Below are 13,332 nucleotides of genomic sequence, written 5' to 3' on the forward strand. Positions count from 1 at the left end.
GAACGTGGCCAGTGCCATGTTAGCAATGGTGACTTTAGCATTAGCTCGGACCACAGTCATGCCTATTGTCACAGAGATGCAAGCACAGCTGTAGACTTGCTAATAAGGGCCAGATTTTTCAGTGTAAGCATGCCAGCGATTTCTACCATCGCGCACACTTTTGACTGTATCTCTGCCTTGTGTCTTTTTACTCATGTAAAAAAAACTCATGGACAGAGCCTCATTTTCCATTTTCTGCAATTATCCTGGCTTTTTGCATACATCAGTTGTAACTATGACGACAAATTTCAAAAGGTAGGATTTGTTGGTATAGAATATGTGTGTGTGTGTGTGTGTGTACTTGTGAGTACTTGGATGCACTTAAATCTGAGTAGTTCTGTTGATGTACCACTTACCTGACAAACGATGAACTGATTATTTACTCCATTTGAAGCATGATATTTGTATTGTCCGCTATGAATATCATACGGTCCAGTTGACCTCTGATTAAAGAGCGCATAACAACTATGCCAGATCAAGGGAGTTCATATACAGCGGCATCACCTTACCAGTAGGGAAAACAAACCTGTGTTGCATTTGAAGTCTTTATTGTGATTAGTGGTATTAAAACCTACTCAGAACTCTCCTTTACAGACTTTCCTCAAAAACACAAACAAGTCAGCCAATAATTTATCTTTAAGACCAAACAGAGCTCAAATGGAAACACTCAGTGCCATCCCACTGGAGGAAAAAGTTCAAAAATCACCTCCTGGGAATTGTGCTCTGTTGAGTTTAACTGGGTAATAAATCCGTATACTAATGAGTCTTAAAATGACTGTTAGGTGGGAGCTTGTGGTTTGCTGCTGAGGAACTGCTGAATGTTTCTTTGCAGCTCCTCGTTGTGTCCCCGGGCCTCTTCTCGACTGCGCTCAGCATTTCTCAGGCAGATCTCCAGGGCGGCCACGCGGTGGCGCTCTGCCTCCAGAGCCGACTGGAGCTCAGCCACTGTGGCCTTCAGCTCCTTGTTCTCCCGATGCACACTGAGAGAGGCGGTAACAGACACAGAAGGGTTCACACATGCTGCAGTAAGAATTCCAAAAAGAAAGCTTTTTTTTTCTGGACACTTTTTTTTTCTGACCTGTCATTCCTCATTGCAAACCAAATGAACCCAGCCCAAGATTACGTCAATACCTAGTCATGATCCGACTTAACAAAGTCACTTTGCATAATATTGGGTCTAAAAGTTAATTTGAGATATTAATTCACCTGTTTCCATTGGAAATCAACCTGTATCAAAAGTTTCCTGTGGAAAAGATTTTTATCGTTTTCCCTTTTTTTTGTTAGATCATGAATTCAAATAACAAATTCAAATAACCCTTTGTTGTATTAGACTTAAGTGGTTTCATGGAAGTCTTGATATTTTTGCTATTATTGATGGTTGAAATGATGGACTGCATGCTGGTGTTCTATAACCCTCACACTTACAAAAGACTTTTTGAATCCTACGAATACACTGCATAACTGAAGGTTATCCAACGAAAAGTTCCTGAAAAGACCATTTAGAAGTTAAGTTCTCACCGGCAATATTTCTGTTATGTACTAGCTTATCACGAATTACCTTTAAAGTGATATGAAAGAATATGTATCACATGTAAAGGTGGTTGAGGGTCTGTCTTGTGGGTCACGAATAGGTATTAAGGTGTGACTCCTCAGCAGGACCCACCTGTCTACAAACTGCTGGTTGTCCTTCTTCAGCTCAGACTTGCTGGTGACCTTTTGACCCGAACCATCCGCTGTCAGGGTCTCTATACTCTTCTGATGGGACAGCACCTGGGCAGGCTGGGACTCGCTGTTCGGTTTTTGGGAGTCAGCCGTGGAAGAACCTGTGTCGTCACTTCCTCTGTGGGACGTCAGCGCATCCTCTCCCTTCTTGTCACTCATCTGAGACCCCCCGAACAATGAACCTGAACTCCTGAGGTCCAGGATCTTAAAAATGTCCTCCGAAAATGTCCCACTCTTCTCATCCTCCTGGATGCGACTCCACCGGCCGAGGGCGTCGGCCTTAGCTGCCATCCCGGTGAGGGGGCAGTTGAAGGTGGGCAGGGTCTGGGTGCGTTTGCGGGGACTTCCGTGCCAGCTGTCTGCAGAGGGTGAGCGAGGCTCCGAACAGAGGGTTTGGGGGCTGTAGTTCCCCTTTTCTACGCCTGGACTGTCAGTGTCCTCTTCCTCTTCTGGCGACTCAGACAGAGATGCATCACCCATCTGAGATAAACACATAATGGAAGATGAATTACATATTTATATATATATATATATATATATATATATATATATATATATATATATATATATATATATATATATATATATACTACATAGATGTCTTGATGTGTGCAAAGGTCTGGGGTAGAAATTAACCTCAGACCCTTAAATAGTAACATCTTTGAGTTTGGATATTTCTCCAGTAGCTGCATGTGTTTTAATTCTGTGGGGTCTCCAAACTCATGCAGTGTCATTGAGCTGCGATGCAAAGAAACAAAAAATTGGATTAAACTGTCAGCAGGGCTGCACGGTGGTGTAGTGGTTAGCACTTTCGCCTCACAGCAAGAAGGTTCTGGGTTCGAGTCCCGGTTCAAAGCGACCAGGGTGTATGCTCTCATGTTCTCCCCGTGTATGCGTGGGTTCTCTCCGCCTTCCTCCCACAGTCCAGAGACATGCAGCATGGGGTTAGGTTCATTGGAGACTCTGAATTGACCGTAGGTGTGAATGTGAGAGTGACTGGTTGTTTGTCCTGCGATAGGCTGGTGACCTGTCCAGGGTGAACCCTGCCTCTCGCCCAATGTTAGCTGGGATTGAGTCCAGCCCCCCCCCCCCCCCCCCCCCCCCCCCCCCCCCCGTGACCCTCAAATGGATAAAGCGGTAGACGATGGATGGATGGATGGAAACTGTCAGTATGAGTAAAGCTGTGACTCCAAATTGTGAAGAAAAGCTAAAGCATTGTGGTCTGATGATGGTATAACATGAATTTGCATTTCATGCAGCACCCAGATTACTCGCGTACTACTGCTCTCTATGGGGATTACTAGGAATATAGCATATGCGTGTCTATGGACACAGCTGATGGATTTAGCAGTGTTTTATATGTGATCCATGGCAACTCCTTCCGTCCAAGACAAATAAATTTGGATATTCTGGTCCCTGTTTTTGTTTTGGATATGGTGTGTTGTTATGGCCGGGAAATTGAAAACATTAGAGAGACTTGATGTACCTCGGTCGATTCCCAACCCACAAAGCTTCGGGGAGTGTTCTTCTGGCTCTCTGCCTTGTTTGAGGGGGCGTTGGGAAGCACGTCTTTGGAGAGGGGAAACAGCGTCTCATGCTGTCTGATCATCACTGTCATCAGTTTCTGGATCTGAGGAGTCGCTGCGAAGAGAAACAAACACAAATGTAATATAATGATGTTTATTTATTCAATTCTGAAAGTTCACTTGAGCTGAATGACTTTTTAATTTGTTTTTTGTGCTTTTTAGTTTTTCCCCCCTGTTATTTTGCACAGCATGATCATCAACATTTTTCTTTCTTTTTTTTTTTTTTTTTTTTCATTTGTATAGCGCCATATCACAACATACATTGTCTCAAGGCACTTTACATAGTGAGGTCAATATTACAATATTACAGGGAAAACCCAACAAATCCCACAATGAGCAAAGCACTTGGCGACGGTGGAGAGAAAAAACTCCCTTTTAACAGGAAGAAATCTCTGACAGAACCAGACTCAGTTGTGGGCGGTCATCTGTCTCGACCGGTTGGGGTGAGGAGAGAGAGGAGGAAGAGAGGAGAGGTGGGCAGAAAGAGGGTGGGAGGAGAGACAGTAGGAGAGAGAGAGGACAGTTGTACAACCGCCGCTGTAATCTCTACCAGACTGATACTTATAATTAAAAAATACAATTATGTTGTTGTCATTATATAGTGATGATATTAATATTAATATTAATAATAGCAATAATAATAATAATGACGGGTTTGGGTCCTGCAGCTCTGGGGTCAGAGATACACTAGGAGAGATAGAAAACACAAACAGGGTTAGTGACATGTACTGTAAACATATCGGGGGATGGGGGGGGTAGTATAACAGTTGCTTTAATTTCTACCAGACTGATACTTATAATTAGTGAAAACTGATACTTATAAATACAATGATGTTATTAATAATAATGATAGTAATAATAATAATGACGGGTTTGGATCCTGCAGATCTGGGGTCAGATCTACAAGGGGAGAGAGAAAACAGAGTTAGTGACATGTAATGTAGATACATGGGGGCAGAGAGAGAGAGAGAGAGAGATTGAAAAGGTGGGAGAAGGAGAGAGATATAAAGGGAGAGAAAGAGGGAGAAGGAGAGAACGGGAGAGGGAGAAAGATGCTCATGATATAAGTTCCCCCAGCAGTCTAGGCTTATAACAGCATAATAAAGAAATGGTTTATTAAACACCTGAGCAGTTCTAACTATAAGCTTTATCAAAAAGGAAGGTTTTAAGTTTAACTTTAAATGTAGACAGGGTATCTGCATCCCTGACACAAACTGGGAGCTGGTTCCAGAGGAGAGGAGCCTGGTGGCTGAAGGCTCTGCCTCCCATTCTACTTTTACAGACTCTGGGAACCACAAGTAATCCTGCATTTACAGAGCGAAGTGATCTATTGGGATAATATGAAACTAGGAGCTCTGTAAGATATGATGGAGCTTGATTATTAAGGGCTTTGTATGTTAGGAGCAGTATTTTGAATTCTATTCTAAATTTTACAGGAAGCCAATGCAGAGATTCTAACACTGGAGAAATATGATCTCTTTTTCTAGTTCCTGTCAGAACTCGAGCTGCGGCATTTTGGATTAGCTGGAGGCTTTTCACAGACTTATTGGGGCATCCTAGCAGTAATGAATTACAGTAGTCCAGTCTAGAAGTAACAAAAGCATGGACTAGTTTTTCAGCATCCTTTTGAGAGAGGATGTTTCTAATGTTCTTGATATTGCGCAGGTGAAAGAAGGCTGTCCTAGAGACTTGTTTTATGTGTGAGTCAAAGGACATGTCCTGGTCAAAGGTAACTCCAAGGTTTCTCACAGTAGAGCTGGAGGCCAAGGTAATGCCATCCAAAGTAACTATATGATCAGATAATGTTTCTCTGAGGTGTTTAGGGCCGAGTATAATGACCTCAGTTTTTTCTGAGTTTAGAAGTAAAAAATTATAAGTCATCCAGGCCTTTATGTCTTTAAGACAATCCAGAAGTTTGTCGACCTGATTAGTTTCATCTGGCTTTATAGATAAATACAGCTGGGTATCATCAGCGTAGCAATGGAAATTGATGCGGCGTTTTCTTATAATATTGCCTAAAGGAAGTATATATAGAGTGAAAAGTATCGGTCCCAGTACAGAACCTTGTGGTACTCCATGTCTCACTTTTGTATGCATGGAAGATTTGTTATTAACGTTAACAAACTGAAATCTATCAGATAAGTAGGACTTAAACCATTCTAGTGCTGTTCCTTTAATCCCAATGTGTTCTAGTCTCTGTAACAGAATTTTGTGATCGATGGTATCAAATGCAGCACTAAGATCTAAAAGGACGAGAATAGAAACATATCCACTGTCTGAGGCCATGAGAAGGTCGTTGGTAACCTTCAGTAGTGCTGTTTCTGTACTATGATGTTTTCTAAAACCTGACTGAAAGTCTTCAAGCAGACTATTCCTGTGTAAATAGTCACATAACTGGTTAGCAACAGTTTTTTCAAGGATTTTAGAGATAAAGGGGAGGTTTGATATGGGTCTATAGTTAGCTAAGATATCTGGGTCCAGAGTTGGTTTTTTGAGCAGAGGTTTAACTACTGCCACCTTAAAGGCCTTTGGTACATAGCCTGTCAATATAGATAAATTGATCTGATCTAATATGGAATTATTAATTAAAGGTAATACATCCTTAAATAGCCTTGATGGAATAGGATCTAAAAGACAGGTTGATGACTTGGATGAAGTGACAAGTGAAGTCAGCTCAGCCAGATCTATAGGGGAGAAGCATTCTAAATAAAAATTAGGCGATACTATTGGTTCAGAACCTACAGTACTGGACCATGTGCCATTAGTGGGAAGAAGCTGGTAAATTTTTTCTCTGATGGTAATAATCTTATTAGTAAAGAAACTCATGAAATCATTGCTACTTAGAGTTGGAGGAATAGACTGTTCAGTAGAGCTTTTACTCTCAGTCAGTCATTTTTATCACTTCTAAATCTTCTCAGCTCGTCCGAGTGCATCACATGGATCGATCTTTGTTAGGACATGTTTGGTCAGGACACGCGAGTGAGCGGTGTGTTCTCACCCTTCATCACAGTAATGGGGTCTTCTATCTGAGGTTTGAGCAGGTTGATCCCCATCACCGTGGCCAAGTTCTCCACATTCATCTTGTTCACCTTGGAGTGCTGCTGCACCTCAAACAAAAAGCTGGAGACAAAAGGACACAATTAACAGCTGAGCAACTGATGTCAGAGCTGCATTTTGTGTTTGCAGCCAGAAGGACTCGGTGGGATCTGGTAGATGCGCGGTAAAAGAAACTTGCTAAAGGACATTTTACAGAACAATTAGTGAGACACTCTTTCAAAGAGCGTCCTCTCATGAGCGTCCCAATAATGCATTGTGCTGCTACTTGTACTCACCGGCACACATAACTGAGAAGGTTGTAGTTAATTCTGGGGAGAAGGGCAATTTGTTTCTCCATCGTTCCCCAACCCTGAAAGGACACGGGAGCAATATATTGAAGGCCACACACACACACGACCTCAAAATATCACAGGACCTCTGCTTCACACACACACACACACACACACGTTTGCATACACTGAAGAGACCTTGTTGCCCTGTTACCTCCGTGCTGCTGCAATCTAGCAGGTTGGTGCAGTCGAGGAAGTCTTGGTACTGAGTCCAGGGCACCACAGGCTCTGGCAGCTCCCGCAGGTACAGCTTGAGCAGTGACGCCACTGTGTGGACATCTGTGTCTCTGCAGGCGATGACACATAACCAACAAATGAGCCCCCAGATACTAATAATGGAGCCATGGAGCCAGCATTGGTCGAGGTTATCACAGACACGTAGCCTGCCTGATCACATGCTGTGCACGGACCTGGCTTAAATCTAAATGACATAATGTTGACTGGATTCTACACATGCATGCGCACACATGTGAAGCCACATATGTATATTTTTAGTTCAGCATCTATTTTATTTTATTTTTTTAAATTGTGGGCTTAATGTTTAAGCCAGGTGACACTTGAGCTTGTGAGTTTTATTAGGGTTTTCGGCATCACGACCAGACCTGTGTAAATATTCTAACTGGACTCATAAAAAGCATTTACGCGGTGGCCTGCGGTGTAAACAATGCCTTAGTTACATCTGGTGAAGACAAAAGTTCAACAGGACCCCGCTTTCTGGGCCTCTGGGCCTAGTTTGCCGTGCACCGGGGATGGATTTAATTGTGTTGTTTGGACTGTGCCGAGTACAGCTAGAGCAGAACGCCCTGAAGCTTGTACTCTTCATTTTGGCCCGAAACATAAATACCGTGTGCTCAGGGACTCTGGTCTCGCTGGATTACAGGCGAACATGTTAAACGGGTGTTTTGTTGCTCTGTCACAGGAGCCTGTGATGTTGAGCAATACAGACGCCCTGCTGTGTGCCTGCCAGGACAGGATGTGGTGTCGCTTTCAGCTCAGAGCAGACGGAAATCGTTCAGCCTCTCTGCATTTCACTCATCTCTTCTTGCTTTCTTAGGAAAAGAATAAAAAAAATCTGATGCTGTTGATTGATTGAGGTTAGGCCATTTTCAGCATTGACCTTCTCTAGCTCACACGTTCGCCAAACATGTTTAAAGAGGGTTCGATAACTGTTGTGGTTCCATTTAATTTGTTTGACTAGTGAAACTCTGTTGGTTTTAATGAATAATCCATTTATATATCCACTGAATTTCAATAACGAGGCTTCAAGTACAATGCATGTCTCATACGTTTGCACAATACCACTTCCGCTAATACTCGATGGATATTTGTGTGGAATTTGTTCATAATGTTAGAATCAGTATAAGTTCATGTGTAATATTGCTGCCTATATTTAATCAAATCATTGTGTTCAGAGAGAGCCGTGAGTGAGTCACCTGGGGAAGGAGGGCCTCTCCCCTGCATCGAAGGCGTCTCTGAACTGTTTGACAGCGTTGTCCTGGCCCGGCAGGCGGAAGATGCCCTCCTCGTTCAGCCCGTGTTCTTTAATGAACTCCACACACTTCTGCACCAAGATTGGCACCATGTGAGGCCCGGAGCGTTGCTCATAGGTCACGGTGTCCATGAGACTCCTTCCGAACACTGTGGAGATGCAGACCGGTATTACGTGACATCTTCGACCAGTATCAGAAAACACATTACATATTCAAGGTGAAGGGGCGGTGCCCTGGCATAAAGCGATGTTCAATAGTTGGTAAATACACTTATTTGCCGTGAATTAGATGAGTAGATTGATACCACGTCCAGGACATGGTTAGCTCAGCATAAAGACTGCAAACAGAAAATATCAGCTACAATGTCTTAGTAGGGAACGGCGACTTCCTGCAGTTTTGTCACCATCATGATTTTGCAAGGCAAACAGCAGAGACTCCAGGAAGTCATTGGATCCCTGCAGAGAAATTGTTTTAAAAAGGTTTGTCCTGATGGAACCGAGGATGTCTGATGTTAATCGTTGAGCTGAAGAGGTGCTGGTAGGTGGATGGTGTTAACTTCCAACAAAGCCAGGCTCACGGATTAATATTACAGGGGCATCAGTCAAAGAAAACAAAGCCCTTTTCGTAGCATTTTTAAGAATTTACCGAACCTCCACTTGTCGGTACTCCGATGACCCTGCGTAGAGTGCGGACCCACTCCTCCATGTCACTCTGGGAGTTTGCCATGAGCACATATGGACACCGCTCCCTGTCTCCAGTTGTACCTGTGACAGGAGTGGTACGTAAAAAGTGCATCTAAGTACAACAAAACCCTGTTAGAAAATGTCAAATCTTCATGAAGATTTCAAGTGTCGACTGAAATTTTTGGTCCCATACAGACAGAGAGGTACTAGGTGTCATGTAAAAACACTTGCTGTCGGGAAATGTCAAAAAGAGAGAAAGAATGAGACAAAGAAGAAACAAGACAGTGAAGGCAGCACCGATGGCTCACTGTTACTCCCAAAACTGGAATAAGTTGTTTGAATTAAGCAATGCCGACCCCAAGGTCACTTCTGCGGGCTCTTAAAGGTCAGTCGTATGCTCACGTGGTAGGATCTCGAACAGGTACTTCCCAGGGTCGTCGGAGTTTGGAGGGACTTCGTTAACTTTACTAAATCGTAGCTGGATGATTCCCTGGAGAAAGAGAGACCGAGAGAGAAGAACCAACCATTAATATTTGCCCTCATGATTACATTCATACATTCGTTCTGTTTCTCTACCGAGGCCAAAAGTGACAATACTCCTCATGGCCTTTGGAGCGTGTCATCAGGTGGAGGGTGTAGGGGGGTATGTGCCCGCCCCTGAGTGAAATTATGTTTTTTGTTTGTTTTGTTTTTTCAAATACATTAACTATTTCACTAGCTCTTGTTTCTTCACAGGAAGTACATGAGGAGAAAGGGGGAACAATCTAAACATGTAAGAGAAGTGGTTAAAAGAAGCATTACGTATCACATTTTGAAATGTCCAAAGTGTCAAGAACAAAGCCCAAGTTTCTAATATTTTGGTCAAACAAATGTGACTTTGCTCTCTGCGTGGTTTGGTGAGAGCACAGTATGGGGTTTTACTAGCCACCACTGTGACCAGACTTGCCAGACCCCATGGGAACGTTGCGCTTTCACAGTCTCCGCGCTGCCTTGTTTTTGGACGTTTGACCCCACCTTGCATAACGAGTCAAGAGAGGATCAACAACATCTTGCGAGATCTTTCTTAGCTTCATTCATTCTTTTCTTCTTATCTGTGATCTGCAGCGTGATGACAAAGAGTAAAGGCCTCTTGGCTTGGTGGTGGATCAGAGCAGACGTACAAGTCCGAAATAAAAATAATACTTTTTTCTGTCAATTTAAATGACAGGAGACATCTCATGTGTGGCTTCGAGCATTAGTCATATTGTTTACAGGAAAGTGTGCACACTGAGCCATACCGCCAAGCGGTTGTGGCGTTGATTGGAAATGATGAATAACCTATTTCTGATATGAATCGCTATGTTACAGTAGAACATCGACATGTTGATAAGAGTCCTGTCCACACATATAAGTAACTGCATGTGCTAAACTGAAAAGGTAATCGGAGCCTTTTCATTTTTATATGAATTGCTTTGAGGCGGAAAAGAGTGCACATTGTGTTTAATGCAAAAACAAGAACCAAAAATCCGAAATGATCAAAATGAAGATGTAATACCCCTGGTGTCTCACCTGGACAGTGGTCTCCTTGTCATCTTTGTGGTAGGTCAGTGTGCTTCCTCTCAGCACAAAGTAGCGATGCTGCCAGTTCTTCACCAACGACCTCTGTTGTTTCTTGAGCCAGCCGGCCTTCAGCGGCCTCTCCATGGACCTGGAGGAGCGCGGCGAGCCCGGGCCGGGGCCTCCCTCTCCAGGTATCACACTCCGGGATCGTGCTGGCAAAGAATTGAAAGAAATTCAAGAACAACGATCTCCAACATTCACATTCAAAGCTGTGAAACAATACAAAACTTCGGCGCTGCTCAAACACAGCAGAGCACTTCCCCCTTTCTATATGCATCAGCCTATCAAGGTCGAGAGACCTGCTCAATGTCTATTTTTGTTCCCCGTACATTCAGACTGAAAGGAAACTGCTGGTCAGAGCTGACCAGCTTCCTGTGGAGGGTGCACGAATACAGCTTTGATTCTTCAACGTGAATAACACATTAAAATGCACATCATCCTATTTTGGAAATTCCTCTTAGAATGTGACCCTCCACCGATACATGTCACCCTTGGGTCGTGTGACCGTGAGAGGCCCCGATGGGGAGGTTTGATGCCGCGGTGAAAGAACAGAGGCCGAGGTGTACGTGGCCCGGAGAAGACACAGTCAGATGGAGACCGTCTGAGTAACACGCAGGGTGGTAGGACGGCGGAGATAGCCGGGTTGAGATTGAGCCCCATTGCTCAGTTGTCCTTTAATTCACCATGTCTTCTTGAGCAAGATGATGGAGGAGAAGAGAAGAAGAAGGGTCGCGCTGGGATAAACAGGAAGCTGCCACATAATTGCGGCAGGGCCGGTCACGCTTTGAAGGCCTCCACCTAGAATCTTGGGAGTGCTTTGGTCTAATTTCATGAGCGTCAGCCTCCCTTGATTTATGGAGAGTTAAAACGTGCTGTCGAAGAACCCTGAGCCCACACACAGAGGCTGATGTCACACCACACCCTCGGCTGACAAACACACAGTTCCTTTTAAAGTGGCCTCAACTCACGACGAGCCAAAAGTTCCGAGGACGCGTCCGATGCCCACTCTGGGCTGTGTAAAGTGCAAGTGCATTCACGTCAAGATGGAGAATCATATTCAGAGTCTCTTGCTGACTCTGGAAGCTTTTGTAAAGAGCTTTACAGGAACGGAGCTATTGCATCAGTTTCCTGCTTGCAAGCCTGCGTCACTCCTCTTCCTCTGTACGAAATCTGCCATGGTCCACGAAACTTCTCAAGGTAAAAGAGTCATGAGCGGCATCACCAGCTTGCAGTCGTGGAGTCATACCGAAGCGTGGGCATGGTAGTGTTAGCAGCTGATATTCAGTCGACATAAGGCGGATTTAATAAACGCACCGGTGGTGCCTTCCACAGTGGTGAACAACAAGCAACTACCGGTGGTAAAAAAAAAAGATTGGAGTCAGACCAAATATGACGCAGGTCCTGAACAATCGCAGGGCTGCAGTTTGCAGAACTTTTCATGTCACTGCCTGTGTGTGTGTGTGTGTGCAAACCTCTTTTCATCAGACTGCTGCAACAGTTGTGTCATCTGAGCCTGAGAGGAACCGAGACATGTTACTGCACTGCACCGTATGCACACACTGGCAAAACATAGTATCAGTGAGTCTAGACTACTGCTGCGCAGTAACCTTACAGTAAAATACATGACACATAGTTCTGCGCAGACACAACAATCTGGCCAGTCTTGTTCCAACCACTGTGAGTTACTGTCAAAAAAGAAACACTCTCAGGCTTTGAATGCCAAGCTACGTCACAGCAATGTATTTCTGTTTATTCTATCTTAGGTGACAGTGATTTGTGTCTGAAAATAACTAGTCGTAACCAATACCAATGTGCACAAAAACCCAAAGACAAAATAGAGCAGAGCAGTTACTAATTATTATCAGACTCATTCATATATATATATATATATACATAGATTTGCAGTATAATTTTGCCTCAACTTTACTATACTACTAGATACAATTAAGGTACATGCACATAAAATAATATTATTGAAAGAAAGGAGAAACACAAAGCGTAAAGCATCATGAAACAGAGCTGTGTGGATTTTTATGTCTCCCTCTTTCATCGCTGGTTTCTATGGAAAATATGAACCTGTGGTTTCTTTTATTGTTAGCCGATACACACACCCAGCATCAACTAAATTGTCCAAAGTGCAAAGTGCCTGAAAATGTGAGGTGGGGAACCGCTGCATCCACACTGCTGACAGCGGCCACCGGCTTACCTATTCGACCTGTCTCCGCCTTGAAGGTGCTGAAGTCCCAGTTGCGAGGTAGTTTCAGAGACATTGTCCTTAACTTGCAGCGCAGGTCAGTGGCTCATTTCACACATACACCCCACCGGAGCGCACACACACACACACACACACAGAGGAATGAACACACAGGAACACATGCATACATCAATACACTCTCTCACACAGACGAAAGCTGGAGATATCGCAGATCACACTTCCTATTTCCTGTGTGTTTATTTGTCTTCTTCTTCTTTTCAGCCCATGAAAACGCGTCCCCTCATGTTGCCTTTGCATCCGCGCTCATACTGGTCGCACTCAGAGAGCTGCGTGAGTGGCTCCCTGGCTGATTCTCTCACACATCTCCAGGGCTTCGGGTGAAGTGGGGAGTTTTCTCTCACATGACTAATGTCCTGGTGTCAAAGGAAGAAAGAAAAAAAAACCCCCAACGTCGCGTCTTCTCAAAGGAAATGGTTTTCACCTCACGGTTCGTCTTCTTGCTTCACAGCTCGGGGCTGCCTGAGAACGGAGGCTGCAGCAGAGAGTCAGCGTTGGCCGAAACACCACTGCCGTTTCTCCATCTTTGGAGGAACTAACCGCTATCATAGAGTG

The 13,332-nt window shown here is 44.0% G+C and overlaps 1 protein-coding gene across 1 annotated transcript; it reads right to left on the bottom strand.

Moving 5' to 3' along the window:
- Window positions 1–570: 570 nt before the first annotated feature.
- On the bottom strand, window positions 571–13,299 carry arhgap25 (Rho GTPase activating protein 25). Its single transcript, XM_035639131.2, has 11 exons — window positions 12,712–13,299; window positions 10,455–10,657; window positions 9,309–9,396; window positions 8,874–8,987; window positions 8,167–8,371; window positions 6,888–7,020; window positions 6,680–6,753; window positions 6,346–6,467; window positions 3,248–3,402; window positions 1,703–2,241; window positions 571–1,019 (listed from the first exon to the last, which is right to left on the bottom strand). Exons 1-11 carry the CDS (start codon window positions 12,773–12,775, stop codon window positions 818–820), a joined length of 1,899 nt encoding a protein of 632 aa, XP_035495024.1. The 5' UTR covers window positions 12,776–13,299; the 3' UTR covers window positions 571–817.
- Window positions 13,300–13,332: the final 33 nt, after the last annotated feature.

Source organism: Scophthalmus maximus, chromosome 3 (genome assembly GCF_022379125.1).
Source record: "Scophthalmus maximus strain ysfricsl-2021 chromosome 3, ASM2237912v1, whole genome shotgun sequence".
Taxonomy (NCBI): domain Eukaryota; kingdom Metazoa; phylum Chordata; class Actinopteri; order Pleuronectiformes; family Scophthalmidae; genus Scophthalmus; species Scophthalmus maximus.

What these genes read in the sequence shown, in the direction of transcription:
- arhgap25 (XM_035639131.2), bottom strand. Translation starts at nt 12,775, where the DNA reads ATGTCTCTGAAACTACCTCGCAACTGGGACTTCAGCACCTTCAAGGCG. An exon ending in GGCGGAGACAGGTCGAATAG is followed by an intron (nt 10,658 to 12,711) that starts GTAAGCCGGTGG and finishes ATTCTTTGCCAG; the next exon opens with CACGATCCCGGAGTGTGATA. An exon ending in AACCAGCAGTTTGTAGACAG is followed by an intron (nt 1,020 to 1,702) that starts GTGGGTCCTGCT and finishes CGCCTCTCTCAG; the next exon opens with TGTGCATCGGGAGAACAAGG.